The sequence below is a fragment of the Rhododendron vialii genome, chromosome 10a (assembly GCF_030253575.1).
Source record: "Rhododendron vialii isolate Sample 1 chromosome 10a, ASM3025357v1".
NCBI lineage: Eukaryota > Viridiplantae > Streptophyta > Magnoliopsida > Ericales > Ericaceae > Rhododendron > Rhododendron vialii.
Genome location: NC_080566.1, coordinates 32,245,295 through 32,267,538, shown reverse-complemented (window position 1 = coordinate 32,267,538; position 22,244 = coordinate 32,245,295). Strand labels below are relative to the sequence as shown.

The following is a 22,244-nucleotide window of genomic DNA, read 5'->3' as shown; positions in this document are numbered from 1 at the left end:
TCGTACAAAGAAAAATAATAATTCAACCTTTTCATTTAACCAAAATCGACAACACCTTTTTTTTTTCCCATGCCCTCCCTTTTTTTTTTCCTTTTCTTCTTGCAGCTTTTAGATTAGCGAAATAAATGAGTAGTTGCACTGTATATCGTCTTGGTTTATGATCTTTACCGTGTGTTTAAAGTGCTAGAAGGCAGTTGAAAAGATGGCCTGGGAGAAAAGCAAAAGGGTAATTTGGTCTCACTTGGAGCAAGGTTTTCTCTTGGTCCAATATTGCCTAAACTATTTAGTTACTTTTAGAGAAATGATATTAACACTTCAAAAATTGATGCAGGAATTCTAAAAAATAAAGAAAAGTGGCTTTTGAGTTACACTGATTTTGAAGCGCCTGCATCAATTTTTAGAGTGCTAATATCATTTTTCTACTTTTACAACTTCCAATATACTAGTAAGTGGTTGTAGTTGGGCTCATTTAATGAGAACTAACATATGCCCTCAGCACACATATTAATAAAATTCATATTTTATTGAGCACTGCTATGGGTACATATGACGTTATGGGTACATATGACATATATATACCATGCATATACGGGTTTGTGGGGCACCTCGGGTCTCAAAAAATTATTCGAACCGTTTATTATTTTTAAAACATTTTTTATGGAGCTCTTTCAAAAAATCAACCTCAATTCAATTCGATTTCAGTAACGATTTTTTCTTGAATTTATACGAGTGAAACTAAACAGTTCCACCCTACAAATTTTGAAAAAATCATTACGGATATCGAGTTGCGTTGATTTTTTACAAGGCTCTAAAAAAAATTAAAAAATAATGGGCGGTTCGAATATTCTCTATGTACCCCTAGAATTTTTGTATAGCTAATATGTACCCATAGGTGATTCCTATTTGATTTATCTATCTTACGATAAATGGATCAAAATGGAGTTCGGATCCCTGTCCGACTCCATCCGGAGAGGCGTCTGTTCCATTCTTTTTGGCCATTGATCTCACAAATCAAACGTTTGAGATGAGTCGAACACTTCTTGCCCAAAACAACGTGATTTTGAAAAAAAAAGTACTCGGCCCATCTCAGTCGTTAATTTGTGAGATCAACGGCCGATAGGGGTACACCAGGCCTGTCCGGAAGGGTGCCGGACAGATAAATTTGGAATTCGTCGGTGTCACTGTCACCGATCTGATCCATTCCAAATACACACACATATTTAGGTCAAACAATCACATCTTCGACGTTGGAGGGCGCGCCAAAACAATTAACTGCCGCGATCTCTATCCAATCACTCCTCGCCACGTGTCCCCCAAACGTTACCCCACCCTCCCCTTCATTCTTCCACACGCAAATCTCTCTCTCGCTCTCCCTCTCCATATTCCTTCAATCGGTTCAAACTATCTGCACATAGACATACATCATATTTGGGGTTTATATAGACCTATGAGCTGTTAACCAGGCAAGTTTTGAGTTGCTGGTGAAGAAATTAGTTCCTTTGCAGGTATGAATCTATAAATTCTTTCGCTTGAATATTACCAAGATTGTGCATGATGAAATTCTTGAGTGAAAAGCCATATATTTGTGCTCCGTTGAATAATGGGCCAAATTAACAAACACTTGCGAAGAACAACGAATAAAAGGAACAAAGATTGGAAGGCACAGAGATTTTTTTACGTGGTTCCCCCAACTGTGCAGTTGAAAGCATCCGCCTCTCGTAATACCAGTTTTCACTGGGTATCGAATGATGAATGAAGTATAAGTTAGATAGGCTGCGTATAGCAAGTATTTATAACATAGGGTTCATATCGTTATAACCTAGGATTCATATCATCAATCACTACCCGGTGAAACCCGAACAGTCAGCGAAGAGCAAATTAGACCTAATCAAGCTTCACAAACCCGAAAAGTCAGCGACCTAATCAAGCTTCATAAACCTGAATAGTCAGCAAGACAGAGACATTTTTACAGGGTTCCCCAACTGTGCAGTTGAATACATCCACGCGGCTCATTTTTCCTATTTACCGAATGATGAATGAAGTATAATGTACATAGGCTGTGTATAGCGAGTATTTATGATCATATCATCAATTATCGTAATACCCCTGTCTAGGTTTCGGGATGGTGATCAACCTACAACCCGGCGAACCCGAATAGTCAGAGCAAATGAGATTGAATCAAGATTCACAAACCCAACATGGCCAATTACAGAATGATGAAGCGCACAAAAATCTTGTCTTTGCTGTTTGCATTCTTTTTTTTTGTTGTTGTTTGCGCATTATGTGTTGGTTTGGTCAAATTCTAAAAGAAAATCGGATCCCATTGTTTATGTTTGTTTGCAGCCCTACCTCTATATATACGAGAATACATTAATATAGTGGCTCGAGGAATGGAGTGTCGTAATCCAACACTGCAATCATCCAATTCCAGTAATCAGACAGCAGAGGATGATGATCAACCTACTACCCGGCGAATCCAACGGCTGCAATTGCACCTAAACCCACCGGTTGTATCCCGTGAAAACGTCCTGGAACTGCTGTCCTGTGCTGCTAAGGCGAAGCTTAGCGTGAACACTCAACAACTCTCTGATTACATGAGGGGAAAGCACAGAGACATACAGGAGAGGATATTCGATTACTACTTCAAATCTAGACCGGATTTACAGACCCCAGTTGAGATTTCTATGGATGAACATCGTGAGCTGTGCATGAGGCAGCTTCTGGGTTTGGTCAGAGAAGCTGGCATTAGGCCTTTTGGGTATGTTGCTGATGATCCGGCTATGTATTTTGCCGTTGCTGAAGCTGTGGGGAGTGTTGACATGTCGCTTGGGATTAAGATGGGGGTGCAGTACAGGTATTTCTATCCCCTTTTCAGCTTTTACCCTTTTTGGGCTTTTGGGATTTGATAGTTGAATTGATGGGTTGCAGTTTTGTGTGGCTTGAGATATTGGTATTGGTGATAATAAGGAACCCTTTTCAAAGAAATTTTATGGAACTTGAATATGACTTCATGGTTCCGGTACTGAATCCAATTTGAAAGGGAGTTGGATTCTAAAGTTTTTTGAGCTGACTGTTCAGGTTTCGCTCATATTTGTCAGAATTACAAGATAAATGAGTATTTGGCATCTTGGTTCTGGCATAGCAATCGATTACTAGATGTGCAAACTTCAATCGTGCTAATTTAAGCAGCAGTTTTTGTTTTTTTTTTTTGTTTTTGCCAATCACTTTCAGGGGATTTTCGTTGCCATATTGGGATTGTATCAATAAAAGTTGCTCTGGTTAATTCAGTCTTCACTTGTTAATATTAGTTGCCTAGTCTGCATTAACTGTTGAAGAATTGTATATGGTGTATGATATGGGAGTTAAAAGTTAAAACTGTTTCATCCAAGTCCATAATAGCAAGCTGCCACACCATTTTCCTGTTATGTATGGGTTTAATAGTTTCCAGTTGAAGCTATGCATCCATTGCATGTTTTAAACTAATGAGTGTTAGAGTCGGTGGAGTTCATATTTTGACATCCTCAGAAATAGGCCTTTAGATACGACTCGTTCCTTTGTAAAAATACAATCCTGTATTAGGAGGGAATTTGTAGATTTGAAGTTGAGGTTAGGGGTCCCATCCCCAGTAATGATCTTGAGAAACTATGTGGACAAAGAAATGGAAGCATATGGAAACTAAAAAGAACATTTTGTCGATGAAGAGAGTAAAAGACGATCAAAATAGTTGGTTTGGTATGTTGAGAGACGACCTTAGGCAAGAAGTAGCAAGGAGTGTTACTACTTGAGATTCAATGAACTGACAGCTGATCATAAAGGAAATGGATGGGATGGTTCAGGCTGGTATGACTGGCTTAATTTCATTTGCATTTTGTTGTATTTGATGTGGGTAGACATTTCAGATAGTTATGCCTAAGCCTTGAGTAATGTTCTTTCATCTGATCATCATACCAGCAGTTGGAATGGGTGTCTGTTAATCCACATTCATCATTTGACTACCTCTTCCACTTGGTGTCTTGCGGTCTTCTTTGACTTGCCTGAAACTTTAAGAATTGATGTCTATTGGTTACATTGCTTGTCTGGAGAACTATGTTTATGTCCTCTGTTTTGTCCTAGTCTTTCAAGTCATTCATTCAGCTCGCCACATAGCTAATCATGCTTTCTGCCTTCTTCTTTTTCTTCTTCTTCTTCTATATATGGTCCTTGAATTGTAGTGGAGATGGAGCTATCAATGTATATTTGATTTCTATATTATGTGATTCCATAAGAAATACAACTTCAAAACAAGAGCACAGTACTTCTTTAACCTTCTTTTGAGTGGAGAATAGGAAATTCTCCTTCTGAACTGAGGTATACGGTAGACGTTGAGAATTAGCCTTCTGTACATGTCTTTCCCCCTCAACTTAACCCTCTTTTACATAATTTGTGCGAGCTGTTAGTCCTTGTCTAGTTTATAGGGTTTATGCTGAAAATTGTGATGATTTTAAAGACCTGCTATTTCTATGTAATGTCATCCAATTTGATGCATGTGCTATTTGCTGAGGTGCTTCTGTACGCTGATAATTGAGGTTTTGAAACTTAAGCTCGTGTGATTGGCATTGGCCTATGAATGTTTTTCCTAGTGAGTTCTGCTTCGGCAACATTTTTGGTTAGAGCTAGGTCTGAAAACGAACCGAGCGGCTCGCGACTCGGCTCGCTAACAGCTCGACTCGGTTCATAAATGAACGAGCTCAATCTCCGCTACCTAGCTCGTTTAACAAACGAGCCGACCTCGAGCCACCTTGACCTCGGCTCGTATGAGCTCTCGAGTTGACCTCTGTATATATATATACATATATATATATATATATATATATATATATTATACACACTCGGACAAATGTTTTAACTTTATTATTATTATTTATTTATTATTAAATTAAATACTACAAAAAGGGTTATCATCATCCCAATCCCAATGTACAGCTGTCTAGCTACTAGCTACGGCTTCTTGTACGAAGTGATTGGGGAGCCCACATGTAACCTCAAGGGAAAGAGGTGCCTTTATAGTATAGTGAATGCCTGAGGAGTCTAAAAACTCTCGATGTGGGACTAAAAGTGCAAGTGAAAAACTTCTTCAAACTCTATTACACAAGTCCCACATCGAAAAAATGAAGAAGTGGTGCCCAAAGAATCCTCTTCAAGTAGAGCCTCCAGACCATTGCAGCAACAGCTCAACTTTTCTCGCGCGTACCGAGCCGAGGCGAGCCGAGCTCGAGCCATGGCTCGATGTTTCGAGCCGAGCCGAGCCAAGTTTGTGCAGCTCTAGCTGAGCTCGAGCTGGTATATATTTTGGCGAGCCGAGCTCGAGTTGTGTGAAACTCGGCTCGACTCGGCTAGTTTGCAGCCCGAGTTAGAGCCCAAGCTTCACATGACGCCTGAATGCTAGATTCGTTGCCAAAATTTGTGTAGTTAACCAAAACCAGTCATAATCTCAAAGCAAAATGTAGTGTAGGATGTCAACCGGACATAACAAAATTATTCTCTTTTTGGTTTGAGACCTACAGCTGCTCAAACCTTTCTGGAAACTTTGTTTCTTTTTGTTGCCTTCTCTATTCATGTTTTCCTTAACAATCTCAAGTGTTGGAGGCCCTTGTTGCATTTTGATCATTTATGTATGAACTGTGTAGTAGTCATTTTTGCAGATTTGAAAGTGTTGTCACCTTTAGGCCTGCCTGCTTCAATAACTTCATAGTATTTTTTCGAACCTTTTTTTTTTTTTCCAGTCTTTGGGGAGGCTCTGTGCTCAACCTGGGAACTAAGAAGCACAGGGATAAGTACTATGAAGGTATTGACAACTTGGAGTATACAGGTTGCTTTGCTATGACGGAACTTCATCATGGTATACTCTTCTTTTGGCCTCTACTAGTGTTGTTATGTTATATTATCTTCCCTTCTATACTCTCTCTCTCTCTCTCTCTCTGTGCATTCCACAGTTCCACTCTTACTGGTTGGATTCCAACATTTAAACCATTAGTACTTTCTTCATACGCTTCTAGAGTCCTGATGCAGACTGTGCAATTCACCTACAGGTTAGCTCATACCCGCACATACACAGAAAAGAAATAAAAACATGAAGTTTTTATTTCGATGCTGAGTTCATGTGAACGTGGGTTGATCTCTACACATGCATAAAAAACGCGAACTACAAGTTGAGCAATATAGTGACTGGTGCAAGGATAGGTATTATGAAAGACACTGTTGGAAAATCACGCCGGACACTCTGTTGTATAAGTTTTCCCTTTCCTTAGGGAACTATATGCATTCCCCTCGGTCGCACTAAAGCACAAAAAGAGGGAGTTTGAGAGGCTTAAATTGTGGTGCAAACATCATTTTCCCTATTTCCTTTGTGAAATCTCCAGGAGAATGTGTCTATGACTCAGAATAAGAAATTAGAATGCGGTCTTTTCTTATCTGTATTATTAAATGGTTCACACAAAAATTGGCGATAATCTGATAACAGTTATCAATGATCAATTTTTACTGTTTTCTTTTTATTTCATTTGGCCCATTCTTATCTGTATTCTTACATATCCTCTTGACATTTACCAAAAGTTGAATGGCTCCACCTTCCGACCAGAAGTTTGTTTATGTTTTAACTTACTTTCTACATGCCACTTGCATCTAGACTTATTTCTCGCACTTGCTTGTATTTGGAAGGATCAAATGTCCAAGGACTCCAAACAGTTGCCACATTTGATCCACTTACGGACGAATTCATAATCGACACCCCCAATGACGGGGCAATCAAATGGTGGATTGGCAATGCTGCAGTTCATGGCAAGTTTGCTACTGTATTCGCCAAGTTAATGTTGCCAACTCACGATACAAAAGGAGTATCTGACATGGGTGTTCACGCCTTCATTGTCCCAATTAGGGATTTAAAGACCCACCGAACACTTCCAGGGATTGAAATCCATGACTGTGGTCACAAAGTTGGTCTGAATGGAGTAGATAATGGAGCATTAAGGTTTCGTTCTGTAAGAATTCCGCGAGACAACCTCCTAAATCGATTTGGAGATGTCTCTAGGGACGGGAAATACTCAAGCCCCCTTCCGTCCATTAATAAACGCTTTGCTGCCACACTAGGGGAGCTTGTTGGGGGGAGGGTAGCCCTTGCATATTCTTCAGTTGGTGTCCTCAAAGTTGCCTCCACCATTGCAATTCGTTATTCTTTGCTCCGACATCAGTTTGGTCCTCCAAAGCAGCCTGAAGTCAGTATCCTTGATTACCAGTCCCACCAACATAAACTTATGCCTATGCTTGCTTCGACCTATGCATTCCATTTTTCCACTCTTTATTTGGTGGAGAAATATTCCGAGATGAAGAAGTCTCATGATGAAGAAGTGGTGGGGGATGTCCACGCGCTCTCTACGGGCCTCAAGGCTTATGTGACCTCTTACACGGCTAAGTCATTGAGCATTTGCAGGGAATCCTGTGGAGGCCATGGGTATGCTGCTGTCAATAGGTTTGGTAGTTTGAGGAATGATCATGACATATTTCAGACCTTTGAAGGCGACAACACTGTGCTTCTACAACAGGTTGCAAATGAATCTCGTTCTTATTCTTCTTGGGAAATTGATTTTTGCACTCTTCTTTTCGTCATATGTACTTACTATTCGGTTATTAAACACGGACTTTGAAACATTTCATGTAGAAAAATGTGAAAAATATGAAAGGGCAATGTTGCAATTCCGATGAATAAAGCAAAAAAACAAGTGCGGGTATGAAAAACGAGGAGTGCAAAAATAGTACTCTTTGGTGATATTATATTACCTTCAAATTTAGAAACCAAATCTGTCCGACGAAGTAAAGTTCTTGTAGTACTTGAATTCATGCTGCTATAGTTACGAACTTACAAATATTCACATGTAAGATGGGTTGGGTAATTTGTAGAAATGGCTACCTGGTGGTTTCATTTTACTAGTCACTAGTATAGAAGCTCCTCTGAGAACAATCAGTTTAGTACTTCTTTTTTTTTGCTCGGCAATCAGTTTAGTACTTGGAAGCTGAGTCAAGTCTGACTTAGCATTTATGAAGCTATACTATATGGAGTTAAAACTTTACCATAAATCTGCTGATGCGTTATTTTTAATGTCGAAATTGAAATATGCAGTTTGACCTCAATCCTACATGTTAATCTTCATTATGAGTCCCTTTCCGTTGAGTGGGTTCACTCCTTTGCCATCCTTAGACAGTAAAGTTTGTTTGCAAACTAATTAAGGAGATTTAGAAGTGAAAGTCAAAATGGAAATGTAGGACACGTCCAGTATGCAGAAAACTCTCATATTAGGCATGAAATTGCCCATGGCATTTTGAAGAAACAAGTAGTTTGAAATGTCTGAGGAATGAGGATGATATAAATCTGACACTCGGACACTCCCCCTTGTCATTATCAGAGCACCTGTACCGAGTAACATAGATTTCTAATTCTTGTTCGTTTCTGTAAAAGTAGTTTGTCTTCACTTTCTCCCCATGGAAGCTAGAACTGAAAATTTTAATTTTTTATTGTGGTCAGGTGGCAGGAGACCTCTTGAAGCAATACCAGCAGAAGTTTCAAGGTGGCACACTTGCTGTTACATGGAACTATCTGAGAGAATCCATGAACTCTTATCTCTCGCAGCCAAACCCAGTAACAGCTCGGTGGGAAAGTGAAGACCATTTGCGAGATCCTAATTTCCAGTTAGATGCCTTCAGGGTGAGTATTATTTTTGGTTCTGCGAACCAAGATCATTATTCTTTGGCAGATAATGGCAAACGTCCAGGGCAGGATCAAGACAATTTGAAATGGAAAGTTTTCAAATTCGTTAATACTCCTATTGTTCTGGAACTCTTATTGTGACTTGAGTTTCTAGCTTTTTAGAGAAGCAAAATTGTTCTCAAGTTTTGCTAACAAATCCTTTTCAGATGATAGTAGAGCTAATTCATTTAATCTTTCTTATGCCAATGTCAATCTTAAATTGGATTTATCAATTGTAATTGAAAAAAGACATTCTTTATCCGAAAGCAAGACTTACATGTGAAATATTAGTTTTGAATATGCAGAGATTCCTTTTTATTTTTGAGCAATAACTTTACTAGTTTTGGGTCTTGTTTCATTATTGGTGGGCCTTTTTAAGATAATGCTGACGATATGTTATGTTGGCTTCACTCTAGTTCTCTATAAAATGGGGGCCTTTCAAAATGGGAGCCGAAAGCAAAAGCCTAGTTGCTTATTGCTAGAGCCGCCCCTGCATACATCTCGGCATGCACTTATATTTCACCTCCCTTGTTGCAGTATCGTACATCTAGACTGCTTCAAAGTGTTGCTGTGCGACTTCGGAAGCACTCTAAGAATCTAGGGAGCTTTGGTGCTTGGAATAGATGTTTAAATCATCTTCTGACACTAGCGGAGTCCCACATTGAATCGGTTATACTAGCTAGATTCATTCAATCGGTACAAAGGTAATTCCGAATGTTAGCCTCAAAAATATTTTCTTTTTCTTCTTGATGAATCTTCAGTTTTTTTGTGTGTGTGTGTGTGTGTGTGGATCCTCGTGAATCTCGAGATTGATCTACCTGAATTTTTCTGCAGCTGCCCTGATCCAAGTACTCGAGCTGCTCTAAAACTGGTTTGCGATCTATATGCCCTGGACCGAATCTGGAATGACATAGGAACTTACCGCAACGTGGATTATGTGGCTCCCAACAAAGCTAAGGTATTCAAACATCTAGAACCATATTCGATTGCTACGACAACTTAAATCAAGTGATCGTGATTAATACGGAGTAGATTCTTTAGTTTAAGGCTCAATGTATAATGCACTGGCCATTTTGCAGGCAATTCACAAGTTGGCAGAGTACCTCAGTTTCCAAGTAAGGAATATTGCTAAGGAACTGGTAGACGCATTCGATCTTCCTGATGAGGTCACACGGGCTCCGATTGGCATGCAGTCAACTGCAGAAGCTTACTCTCAGTACACCCAGTATGTTGGATTCTAATTACTCGGATGTTCCAGGATATACCGATTCCTAGTCGAAATATAGGATTACAATAAGATGACCTGAAAATAGAGGGAAGATGATTGGTGAAAGGACACTCCTATCTCCTATCTTCCCCACCCCCTTACCTTGTAGATGGTAAAATAGAGATGGAAGGATGTTATTCTGAAATGGATCTATAGGACTTGGATTGTTCTCTCCACAAATTCTAGCTGGTGTTTTTATTTTTATTTTTTTTATCCTTCTTTTTATTCCACAAACATGCTCACAAACCCCACGATCTAAATACCGTATAATTGTTTTGATGAGAAAATGTTCGTGGATTTATTTATTTCGCATGCAGTAATTCGTAGTTTAATTCCATAACAACCACACAACGATATCTCGTAACATAAGAATTAGGTCAAGTGTTCAACAATGCCTTAGAAGTCCCAATAAGAATTCTCCTGCGAAATCATATCCCTTATCACCACCTGCAGAATTGAATTCCCTCCTCACAAAATTCCCCAGAGACCAACCAGTCTTGACAGCAAAGACATTGCTCATCTCCCTAACATCAATTTCCAATCTGGTAATCACCACTCGAGTCAGGATTTCCCTCCCATCGCCGCCACTCTGCAATGCTCCTCGCAATTGCTTTGCGAAGAACTTTCCTGGAAACTGAATTCCTTGGATTACCATTCTCATTTCGGTTCCGAATTTCCCGCATTTGTTGGACTTGAGGAACTTGGAGAATTCGTGGCCGTAGAGCTCTTTGTAGGCTGAGAGAATCGATTTGATTTGTGGTGTGTTTCTTTGGGTTAAGAGGGACGTGATTGTTTTCCAATCAACGGAATTTCCAGTCTCCATTGCCTCGTAGAGTGTTTTGGCATCGCACATGGCCATGCTTGTGTCAATTCTGCCTCCATATTTGGGACTAGACTTCAGAATTGTGAGAAGAATCTGTCAAGGCAATCAAGAAGTGTTGAGTATTAGAGAGTGGTTAGTTCTAAGTAGCATAATGCGTGTGTGTGGGCATGAGCGTGAGAGTGCCATTCAAAAACATTCCAAACTACTAAAATTCGTAAGACAAAGGATTGAGAGAGGAACATTCCAAGCTACTAAAATTCGCAAGACGAAGAACTGAGAGAGGGAGGTACAATGAGGATTGAAAGCGGGAATCGAGTGTCCTTTCGAAGGAATATATGAGCTAGGGTTAGTTAGAGGAGGCACTATGAAATTTTGCATATACCTCTTTGAAGGTGGCACTAATTGTGTGAGCCATATCCTGCTCAATCTCAGAATTATACCGAAATCGGTATGCCTGCTTGATGGAATGCAGCTCTGTAGAAGAGCGAGTGCTCACCACCTCAACCAGAGTGTTGACATTAACCCTCCTTCCAAAGAGTGCCTCTCTTATTATCTCGGCGTCGCGCTCCTGCGGTTCACTCATCCGTAGATACACCGCATTCTACAAATGGACTCAGAAAAACTAGTATTATCGATCTGCGGTTGCTGTTTCCAGAATCAGTTTTGCAGAATATTTGTTTTTGAAACTTTTTGAAAATATATAAACATGTATCATCCTCTTATACTAACTTCCTATTTAATTACCGCCAGTTCATCGTTGTGTCGAATGGTGGATAGAACGTGGTGGAGATCCTGGTTGTAGAGAGCCCTAAATGTTTGATGAATGAGCTTAAGTTCTTGCGAGTCCCGGCTCGTGAGAGTCTCTACAAGCTTCTGTCTGTTGCCTTCACCATTGCCTGCAAATGTATACCATTCATCAAAAGCTTACGAGCTTTTGTATCACACTACTATGCTTTTGTTTTCATTTTCTGAAAAAACAAAACTACACAATCTTGTTTGGCACGCATATGAACTTTTCTTGAAATTTACTTTGGGAAAAAAATAATTTCTTGGAAGATTGACATTTCAAGAAATACAAAACGACGAGCATAAAAGAGTCGCGTCTTTAGAAATATTTGCCCAGAATTGTAAAAGATTTATACATCATTGAGTATCTTTCGTTGTCTTAGTTTCTGAATAGAAAGCAAAAAGAGTAAATAAAAACGAAGGATACGAAAACAATGCCCAACATAGATGAGCATATAATTTTGTCTTTTATCAGAAGCAAGTGGGTGCATTCATAAAAAGCCTTCGGGCACTTATAGAGATTTCCATAAGAAAAAAACAAAGACTAAGAAACTATGACCCTTCCATGATGAACAAAAGGATAAATTAAGGCAGATAGAGGATGTAATAACATGTACCTAGGAAACAAGAGTTGAGGTATTGGCAATCCAATTCATACTTCCTAGAGGCTTGCATGGAACTCTCCATGTGTAAAAAAGACACTAAAGTGTGGAAATGGGCTAAAGTGTTGCATGGAAATGAGGGCCTAGCTAGTGACCACATTTTATAGGGTGGAAATGGGCATGTGTGTCTCAATCTCAATCTCAAAATGTGGAATATTTACTTTCCACAAAGTAGCTATAGCTAGCCTGTGACAAAGTGAGAGAATAAACCTTGACATTGCATTTATTTAGGTTTAGATAGTGTAAAGGGAACCTATGCTTGGCTGCTTCAATGTCAACCATAGCCTTCCTTTTGTTACTCCCTTTTGTTTATCCAACAACCCTATCTCTGGAAACATTGCTGCCTGAAAATTACATGTTTAGAGCTGAGATTCGTTTTTCTTCAGATCAAAGGGTCCAGATTCGAAGATGAGCAAATCTAATCATCTTATATATATGTCGTTTGGCAAGCCCACAACAAGAAAATGGGATTCAATCTCTTCTCGACTAGAGAGAAGCCCCACCTATACGGGTTCAAAGGCGTTTTTCCTTGGTCAACAAACAAAAAAAAGTAAAACCTAAAACAAGAAATATTTTCATGATCCACATCTCATGTAACCCTCCACAATTTGTATTTCGCTTGCACGCAGTAGGCACGCATCATAAACAAAGATTCAGGATTAATTGTTTATCATTTGAAGAGTCAAAATATTAATTAAATTAACGGCTCCTGTGTATGTCAAACATATTAGTGGAAAGATGGATGAAGTGATTTGGATTGAAAGTCACTCTTGAAGAAGAATGTGTTGAAAAAGCATCAATTTAGGCTTAGAGAATAGATGCTTTTGGTAGGTACAATGCATGGCGATTCTGAGAGAGAAATTAGGCGATCATCGTTCAATCACAGCCGCACTACACATTTCATTTTAGGACTCCCAATTAGAAAACGAAGTGGATTTTGTCCAGTAACGAACACTTGGTGAAGTTTTATCATATGTGCGAATACTATACATGTGACATCAAAATCAGATTGAAAACATCGGTTTCAAAATTCTTTTTTTCTTTTTCTTTTAAGGGAATAAGAGTGGAGGAGGGGCAACTGGCATTGCTATCTGTTAGGTTTTTACTCTCCCTTTTTAAGGCACGATATTTGGTTAAAAGACTACTACTGCAAATGAGTTTGACTTTGTGACTGTATAAGTCAGCCGGTTTGCCAACTCGTCTACTAGAAGGGTACTCCGTAGTACACATATAAGTATCTTCATAGGTACACCGCATGAATTTCCCGGTGATAGTCCTCTGCACACCTATTGGAGCCCACTCTGAGCTCCACAAAAATACAGAAAAATATTCATAAATTTTAAAATAATATTTTATTGGATCTGTAAAAAAACAGCTCTAACAGATATCGATAGATATGTTTTTTTGAATTCGTAAGGACGAAACTGTGAATTCCGAAAAACATACCTACCGATATTCGTTAGAGCTTATTTTTTACAAGATTCCATAAAATATTATTTTAAAATTTATGAATATTTTTCTGTATTTTTTTGGGCGTGCGGTGGACGGTAACTGCATTTCCGCGCGGTGTACCTGGACTTTCTGATTTAGACCCCGGTAATTAACATCTTTTGTATATATCTAGCTCCTATCCCCCTAGTCTTGTGTAGTTTTGTATCTTTATACTTGTTATCTCTCATCGTCATGATTAATTGAAGTTATTCCATTTTCTCAACAAAATATAGAAAAAGAAAAAGAAATGCCACTTTACTCATTGTATACTGGTTTAGGGTATAGGTTTATAACAACTAATGGAATTCTTCATCCTATACTAGTTCCATTTGATCTCTCCATTAATTATTTGTATCCAAGTGTTGGCGTATGCAGCAGAGTTCTATCCGCAACCGGGGGCCCTGTTGTTGTGCTCATGAAACGAGTGTTGTCCGGTGCTCCAAAATGTAATCACGATCGCTCATTTTGTAGAGGTTATAGAATGAAATAATCCCGAAAAAGTTTAAGTTGATTGGACTTTGGTGATCCAATCAGCAAAACACATTTGTACAGTGCCGTCACCCATGTCCAAAAACTCAAGCTTGATAATATGATTCTTTTATTAGGTTACTGATATCCGATCGACTTAGTTTTCGTAGAGGTTGCTCAACGTGCCTAGCTCTATCAAGTGAACAGTTCATATCTCACATTTTAAAACTCAAGATGGCACCCGACTCCATGGGCATAACAGAGCCCCCAGATCCCTCCTATCCCAAGCTCAATAGTGTGTGTGTAACTACACATACATAAATTTTTATCTCTGCACTATTTTTTGCTTATATATATACACACACACGGGGCGGGCTCAGATCATCAATATTCGATCGGGAACTTAGAGGGATTTTTAATATATATATTGCTAAGTAACGACCCTCTGTACTTGCACTAAAGGTATTGTGCTCTGTCTTATGGCTGCTATAAGTGTTTTCCCTGATGATTGTATATAATCGTAGTCGACTTCACTTTCAGAAGTTTGGATATTAGCGAAACTTAAATTACTAGTGACCTTTCAACTCTCTCTGTTCTCAAATCTGATTACCAACCAAAGCTTCGAGTTGTCGCGACAACTAGGAATCGATAAATCTGAATCAGCAGACCCAGGATCTCGCAATGGAGGCACCATCCAGATTGCAGGCTCAAATTCCAAGTAAAAAGCGTTCTACTATGTGCACCTAGAGACATTCGTAAAATGACTATTTGACTGATAGGTTTCTTCTCCCAGTCTGAAAAGAACAAGCACACATTGGATTGTTGTGAAAATAGCTTCAATTCTGCTGCTGCTTCTTTTTGGGTAAAAATAATTCTGCTTTTTCTTCATTGGCACAAGAGTTGAAGGAATGCCAAGGGAATAACATAAGGTGGTTACAAAACGTTCATATGCTAAAGAAAATAAAGCTACGACTATGAAAGTTCTGCGGGAATAGGCTACACATTTGGTATTGCTGGTTTTCTTGCGTAGATGGAGGAGTTATTCTTCTTTCCTACTCAATCTTCTATTTGGTTTCTGGCTATCAGGGACCAAGGTTAATAAAGACTTTTTCACGGAACACATTCTTTTGTGCTATGGACATGGACCTTGCATAATCTTATGTGAAGATCATCCAAATAAAAACCCTTGGGGCAACTGGAGGTTTGCTGATCGTTAACTTAAAGCCCCAGGACTAGTAGAGGTGCAAGAAGTTGGCTTGAAAACTGGGTTATAAAGAAAATCCCGAAAAAAATAACTCTACAATTGCTCACCATCTGCATCCTTTCCTGGCTCTTCGTTTCATCTGTTCTGGTGCAAAGCATAATATGACGATACTGTAGCAAATTACGAAGGATCGTTGCATAAAGTCAAGCAAGAAGCTTTAAAATGGAGCTCGCCTCAAATTTAGACACTTCAAAGGGACATTTCGTCTAGTTTTTGCCTGTAGAGGGCCAAATCCTGCAGAAAGCAAAAACCAAGACGCACATATGCAGTATTAGTCCACCTAAGAAAAAGATAGGACGTGATTAGACAACAGAAAAGAGCAAAACAAATATTTGAACGGTTCTAATAGGAAATCAACACTTGTAGCCTTCACCTGTTGCGCGAGAATAATATCTAGGCAACTCGAAATGAAGGTAAAAAATAGGGCACTGCAAATTCAGACATTGCTGACATTACCATCCAGTATCTTGTGACTATAAGTTATCTAACTGGAAAAAAATAATAGACGGAACACAAGCATGGTAACACACAGCAAAGATAATTCTTACACAGGCATTTGTCCTCCTGGCATTGAACACTGACAGAAATAAACACCAAATTCCCTGAGAAATTTTTTGTCTGTTGAGAGTATTTTGTACCTTTTAATGTCAACATAGATGAAACCGTTCTCTTTTTTCAAGGAGGTTGAAAAATCGAACTTTCAGTTTTTGATACCCCAATGTATTTTAGCTTGAGTTTGTTACTACTTAAGGCTCAACTTTGTACCCATAGCTAGTCAGATTTGAGCAGTACTAGTTGGAGTTCCACAAAAATCAGTCTAAAATCTGATTTTGGCATGTTTGCCTCCATTCAAGTCCATTGCTTATGCATGTTGGAGTTGGGAACCACCAACAACTGAAATTTGTAAGACATATTTCACACAATGACACACTACTAAGTATCTTAAAGCCAGTAAGACTCATCCTGGCTAATTGACTCCAAAAGTACAAACCAAGACTATGACAAGTCGAAAACGATGAAACCAACAATTATGTCAGCATTTCTCGTTTCATTTCAGCAAATTCAAAGGGCAACTAGACAATGTTATACAAGCAAGATCTCAAGATTTGACTGCTACTTAAACAGATAGAACAACAATATGTAGTAGAATGTTCATAGTTCATACCCAAGTATAAGCATAGACGCCAGCCTCTGTTGATCCTAGAGGACTTCCCCTCCTGATAATTTTTCCCTCTTTACATACGTAGAGCATTGGTACCCCATTTGACAGTTCTAAGTCAATAACCTGTCCGGAAGACAAAATGAAACTTACATACAGGAAACCCAAATTTTCGGGATACATGCTCCTAAGCATGGGTGGCTCCAAAAATTTCACTCAGTGACGACATGCAGTTTTTTAATTGGCAACATGGGTAAATTTTATATTATAAAAGATTGCCAGGGGGGTAGTGGGGTACAACCCAAATACAACCACGACAACAAAAACAACCATAACAGAACCCATCTAATCCCCAATCATTGGAGGTATGGATGGGGGAGGATTAGAGATAGACCTAATCTTTGGCAATATATGCACAAAGTGGCTACTCTCAGAATACCACTAAAACAGTGGTCCCCCTATACCTCCAAGAACCGAGGAGCTAAAGGGACGTTTTGCTACGGAACCATGTCCCCAAATCAAAGCTGAAATAGAGAGGGCAGACACAATTTCTGTGCACATTACCATGCTTCCTTCTTTCATAGTCCAGAGCATCGGTTGAAGCACCAAGCCCAAACACAACCAGGAAAAAACGAAAAAAGAAGAAAAGATGGTAGAAAGGAGGATAAAAGAATGAAGAAAAGTAAAAGTTCAAACAGCCACCAACAAAAAACCAAGTTGAACCCTCCCAAATACTAAAATCTTGCAAATATTATTCAATACTCAATAAAATTAGAATTTACGTTACCTATTCTTTACTTTCAATAATCAAATAAGTTTAGGACAAACTTTTTAAACCACAAGGGAAAGAGAACTTTGTTATACGGTACAATTTAAGCACAGAAAAACACGCAAAAAAGTGAAATTTTCCATGGCAAATACATTGAAAGATCTACAGTAGATCTGTTTTGGAGAGTTAAAAAGTAAGATTGGACCCCTTTCAACTTTTTGGGCCACTTGGGCTTCAAACAATTTTTTGGCTGTTGGTACTGTCCAGAGAGTTCATCCAAGGTGGTCCACGACTAACAATTGCCCCTAAAATTTTGAAAAATTGTAACAGAGAAAAAAAGTGATTTTTTTGTACCTTGCCCGCTTACCGTAATGTTGCAGTCACCCCTGCTCCTAAGGTGTGACTAGGACTCCATAAACCTAAAACTTGACCTTGTATGCTACAAAGCAAGCATTAAAAAAACAACTGAACAGATTGTGGTATTACCTCCTGAGAAGTTAAATTGTCAAGGTACATAATAATGGCCCTCAGTGAATTCGCATGGGCAGCAACCATTACATGCTTTCCCGACAAAAGTTGGGGTTCAATCTGCAATGAAATCATTCTCAGCACTTGGGGGGTTTACACAGAGACACTTCAAACCTAACAAACTCTCTCATAAGAATATTCCAGCGACGGTTCTTGACTCAGAATTGGTCAGCATAAAATGTTAAGATGTCATCTTCGGAAACCACTTAGTAGAAGAGATAAATGTAGTGATGCTTACATGCTCTCTGAAATAAGCAACAGCTCTTCGAGATGTCATTTCCAAACTTTCACCATTAGGAGGGCAAGTACTGTAACTTCTCCGCCATTCATGAACTTGCTTTTTTCCATATCTTTCAGCTGTCTCCTGTTTGTTAAAACCTTGTAACTCCCCATACCTGTAAGGAAAAAGTTTCTAATTCTTAACATTAAGCTCAAAATCCGGATGATTATAAATTGCCAAGGGGAGAGTAGGGAAAACGTAGACAGAAAGGTGCCTTTTTTCATTTAATTGCCAAGCCTTTACAACCGGAATGGATTAAATCTGGATGATGATAAATTGCAAAGAGGAGAGAAGGGAAAACGTAGACAGAAAGGTACCTTCTTTCATTTAATTGCCAAGCCTTTACAACCGGAATGGATTGCTTCTTGGTATTTTCGCTATGGATCTGACTCCACATTCTGGACTCTTCACTCTCATCATGTACAATTATGGGAACCTGGAAATAATAAGTGGGTAAATGCTATAGAATGAGCATTCCTTTCTCGTCGAAGACAGGAACGAAAAAATAAAAGAAGAAAATAAAATGAAAATAATTGTAGAAAATCCTTGGGTTTGAAACAAATTACTTAATTTATCACAACATAGTATACTAGTATATCGTACACTAGTTTGAAAGATTACTCATCAAACCCAGTGTAATTGCTCCAATACCGGTCTAAAGGATAAGCTCCTTAGTCATAATTTCGGGTCAACACAAGGTCAACTAGTATGTACTAGTTATATTTACTTTTCATTACATGAAAATACACGCATATGCACATCCATAGAGGACACACACATCACAAACCAAAGGGTCCAACTGTTGGAGGAATGACGGAGACCTAGATAGCTTGGTTTGTTATGTCTGTTTATTTCACATGTTCATCATGGCTACATGCATTATTTATTTGGCAATGATGAATTAACTGGCTGGCGTAATTTTGTCCTGAATTCCACGACGAGGCACAGACACAAGTTTCGTATTCACCAATCAGGTAGTAAGCAAAAAACCTAGCATTTCACGTGGCATGACAAAAGTTGTGAGATGCATGATGATTTGGAAAGGAAGCCTTATAGGGTCAACCGAACAAGATCAACATTTTTCTTTGAATTGAAATTCTACTAGTGGAAATCTTTTAAATGAGTTCTTATGTTAGTCCATTCCAATAGAATCCAGCCTGTGTAGACATGTTACAGCAAAAAGCTGAACATCAGAACATCAAAACTAAGTTTTCCAAAAGTAATAACAAGATAACATAAATAACATTCGAAAAGACAGTTGTTCCAGAGAACAAGAAGTATAGGTTGTACAGTTATATGCATATCACTTAACAGATTTTAAGAACAACTTTTGCATCCTTTGTGCAAGCAGTCCTAATATTTCAGTTTAGAAGACGGATTAGTCTATAAAACAATGATCACTTTCTCTCTCACTTTTCCTTTCTACTGGTGTTTTGCTTTTATTTATCCGTTTTTTGCTATTTTTTTGGCTCATCCAAATAAGGGAGGAAGACTGAATAGGAAACATCTATGGGGAAGTACCTTATAGCAGCGGTGTTGGGTCAATGCCAGCATAGCAGTCATTTGAGCACGAATCAATGCAGATGTGTAAATAATGTCAATAGGTAGATTTCTAATTCTTTTACCAGCTTCAATTGCTTCTTCGATGCCTTTATTAGTCAACGGCACATCAACACATCCAGAGAACAGGTTCTTCTCATTCCACAATGATTCACCATGTCGAATTAAGATCAAAGTAGACTCATCTGAATAAGATAATATAGCCACAATTTGAAGGGTTGGCATGAATGGTATATCAAGGAAAAAATTAACATTTTGAAATTCGCTAATTTGATTATGTAAGAATGAAACATCCAGCCAATGGAGACTCACCTGAAATCTTCCCTGGATCTTCTGTGGAGCCATGTAAGGAGGAAAAGATTGAATCTACGGATGCAGAGTGTACAGATGATGCCTCAGTTGTATGGAATTTAAACCGGCATGAGCTAATAACTCCGTTTCTCAGCAATCTTAAATGAACCTGTGGGTATGATGCAACGGGTTTCCAATTGATTTTAGGAACCAAGAGAACCCTTAATTCCGTTGACAAGAATCTCATACCAGAATTCTCAAATCCATAACAAGCTCTAGAATCATTGCCAAATACCCAGACACTGGTAGTTCCGGTGGCTACATGTAGTGAGCCAGTGGACATCCTAGTAATCTGATCAAAACCACAAGTTATGTCCATTACGCATACATTAGAGGACAAAAAATATGTTCTTTACAAATTCAGTACGTAGATGTAGATGTTACGACAATCACGAAGTAGAAAAAATAATTAAACCAACAAGAAATCACACAAGGTTTTACGTCGTTCCGCCCAAGCATGAGCTTAAACGTAAATCCACAGGCAAAGAGCAGTAGATGATGCACTATTAAGGAGCACAAAAGTTTTAAAGAGCCGGCCAGCTATATCCGTAACTCTTGCAGTCTGCAGAGCTATCAAACAAAATGACTCTCTAACGAACTCCAAAGGAACCCCAAAGGGCACAGAACCGCAGTGGGATTCGAAGGAAGAAAAATCCTTTGGAACCCCCAAAGGAACAAAACCCTAGAACTCCAAAAACTGAAGTCTAGGTGCCACAAGCGCTCATCATGCACTTGGCCTGTCCTCGCACCCGTGCTCGTCAAGCGCTGCCCTCTGGAATTCGAGGCACAATCTCAACAGAAGATGATGAGTGATGACTACTGAAAGAAATGGTTCCACCTTTTAAGCTATGTCACAACAACATACTAATACTCCATTGTTTATCTCAAGCAGTTTTTTTTTATTTTTTATATGTCAATACTCACTAGATATTTTGGATTCCATAAACTTCAATAAGGATAATTGGTGCTGCAAACAAAACCCAGTTCAAATAATTAAATATCACTATTCCGTTGAACAAATTCACGGACTGACAATCAATTATGATCCGTTTTACAGGATCACAAGTTCCCTGAATAAAAACAATTCCCAACGAATCTTTCCGGGTAAATTTTCACAAGAACAGCATGTACCTAATCAAAACAAGATGGAAAAAACAAAAAACAAAATGGGGCATGCGTAAAACATCAAGATCACAAGAAAGAAGCACCCAAAGAGCAAATAAGGCAATAGGGTATAGAGAACTTGCATTTTTTCTGTCTTGAATTTGAGGACAATGATGGATGGAACATACAGAGGGTTGGGTCTGCAATTGGGTTTGAACATCTAAGTTGATCGATCGCCAGAGAGATTCGATGTTACGCCAACGGGTGGCGTTTTCAAATTAGCCGTGAGAAATCGACAAAGAGCACCAACAAAGCAGAAGTCATGGCATTTGAGCTATCCAAACAGCCCCCTTGTATAAGGGCAAAACACCAGCCCCTCTACATTTTTTGGCCAAATTACCTACTCAAAAAGTAACATTTTTTTTCTTTCTTTTCGCTCTTTACTTAATTAAATAAACTATGGGCTTGTTTCACACAGCTTTTTTTTTTGGACTTTTTATTTTCTGTACTTATTCAAAAAAATCGTATTTGTTAATTTTGAATAAATATTTTGGATTATTGGGTTGCCTCGAGAAGAAGAATCAAAGTAAAAACAATTATGAATTTTACCTAAATATTTTAAAAAATATCCAAAATTAAGCCCAAAAATAAAGAAAAAAATTGATTCAAAAGAATCAAAACTAACACATGCAAAAAAAAAAAAAAAAATTGAATAAGGAAAAAACAAAAACTAAGTGAAACAAGGCCAGCCTATCTATTTTACTTGCTAAAAAACTCATTCTTATCACTTCTTTATTCATCAAGAAATAAGAATAGTAATTTCAACCATAATGTTAAAAAAAAGTAATTTCAACCATTATTTGTATTTACGGATAAGGTGTCGAGATGATCCAAACCACCAATACTGGGTAAGAAACCATGATATATCAAACAACTTGTGCTCAAGGAGAAAGCTA

General features: G+C 38.5%; 3 protein-coding genes and 1 pseudogene across 4 annotated transcripts; 1 reads left to right on the top strand and 3 right to left on the bottom strand.

Moving 5' to 3' along the window:
* Positions 1 to 1,177: 1,177 nt before the first annotated feature.
* Positions 1,178 to 10,330, top strand: LOC131302446 (acyl-coenzyme A oxidase, peroxisomal). The gene is made up of 8 exons (XM_058329105.1): positions 1,178 to 1,505; positions 2,344 to 2,854; positions 5,763 to 5,878; positions 6,697 to 7,577; positions 8,555 to 8,734; positions 9,314 to 9,480; positions 9,611 to 9,734; positions 9,856 to 10,330. The coding sequence occupies exons 2-8, from the start codon at positions 2,391 to 2,393 to the stop codon at positions 10,015 to 10,017; spliced, it is 2,094 nt and encodes a 697-aa protein (XP_058185088.1). The 5' UTR covers positions 1,178 to 1,505; positions 2,344 to 2,390; the 3' UTR covers positions 10,018 to 10,330.
* Positions 10,331 to 10,415: 85 nt separating this feature from the next.
* Positions 10,416 to 12,404, bottom strand: LOC131302447 (annexin Gh1-like). Its single transcript, XM_058329107.1, has 4 exons — positions 12,270 to 12,404; positions 11,611 to 11,762; positions 11,249 to 11,467; positions 10,416 to 10,959 (listed from the first exon to the last, which is right to left on the bottom strand). Exons 1-4 carry the CDS (start codon positions 12,337 to 12,339, stop codon positions 10,429 to 10,431), a joined length of 972 nt encoding a protein of 323 aa, XP_058185090.1. The 5' UTR covers positions 12,340 to 12,404; the 3' UTR covers positions 10,416 to 10,428.
* Positions 12,405 to 15,128: 2,724 nt separating this feature from the next.
* On the bottom strand, positions 15,129 to 21,634 carry LOC131302445 (2,3-bisphosphoglycerate-dependent phosphoglycerate mutase 1-like). 2 transcript variants are annotated; one of them, XM_058329104.1, is made up of 8 exons: positions 21,477 to 21,634; positions 20,146 to 20,476; positions 19,795 to 20,018; positions 18,591 to 18,709; positions 18,232 to 18,388; positions 17,952 to 18,053; positions 16,703 to 16,822; positions 15,129 to 15,771 (listed from the first exon to the last, which is right to left on the bottom strand). In XM_058329104.1, exons 2-8 carry the CDS (start codon positions 20,465 to 20,467, stop codon positions 15,727 to 15,729), a joined length of 1,089 nt encoding a protein of 362 aa, XP_058185087.1. In that variant the 5' UTR covers positions 20,468 to 20,476; positions 21,477 to 21,634; the 3' UTR covers positions 15,129 to 15,726. The 2 variants fall into 2 exon arrangements, with proteins under 2 accessions (XP_058185087.1, XP_058185086.1); XM_058329103.1 differs by having other exon boundaries at positions 21,432 to 21,631.
* Positions 17,187 to 17,276, bottom strand: LOC131305848 (small nucleolar RNA snoR100; annotated as a pseudogene).
* Positions 21,635 to 22,244: the final 610 nt, after the last annotated feature.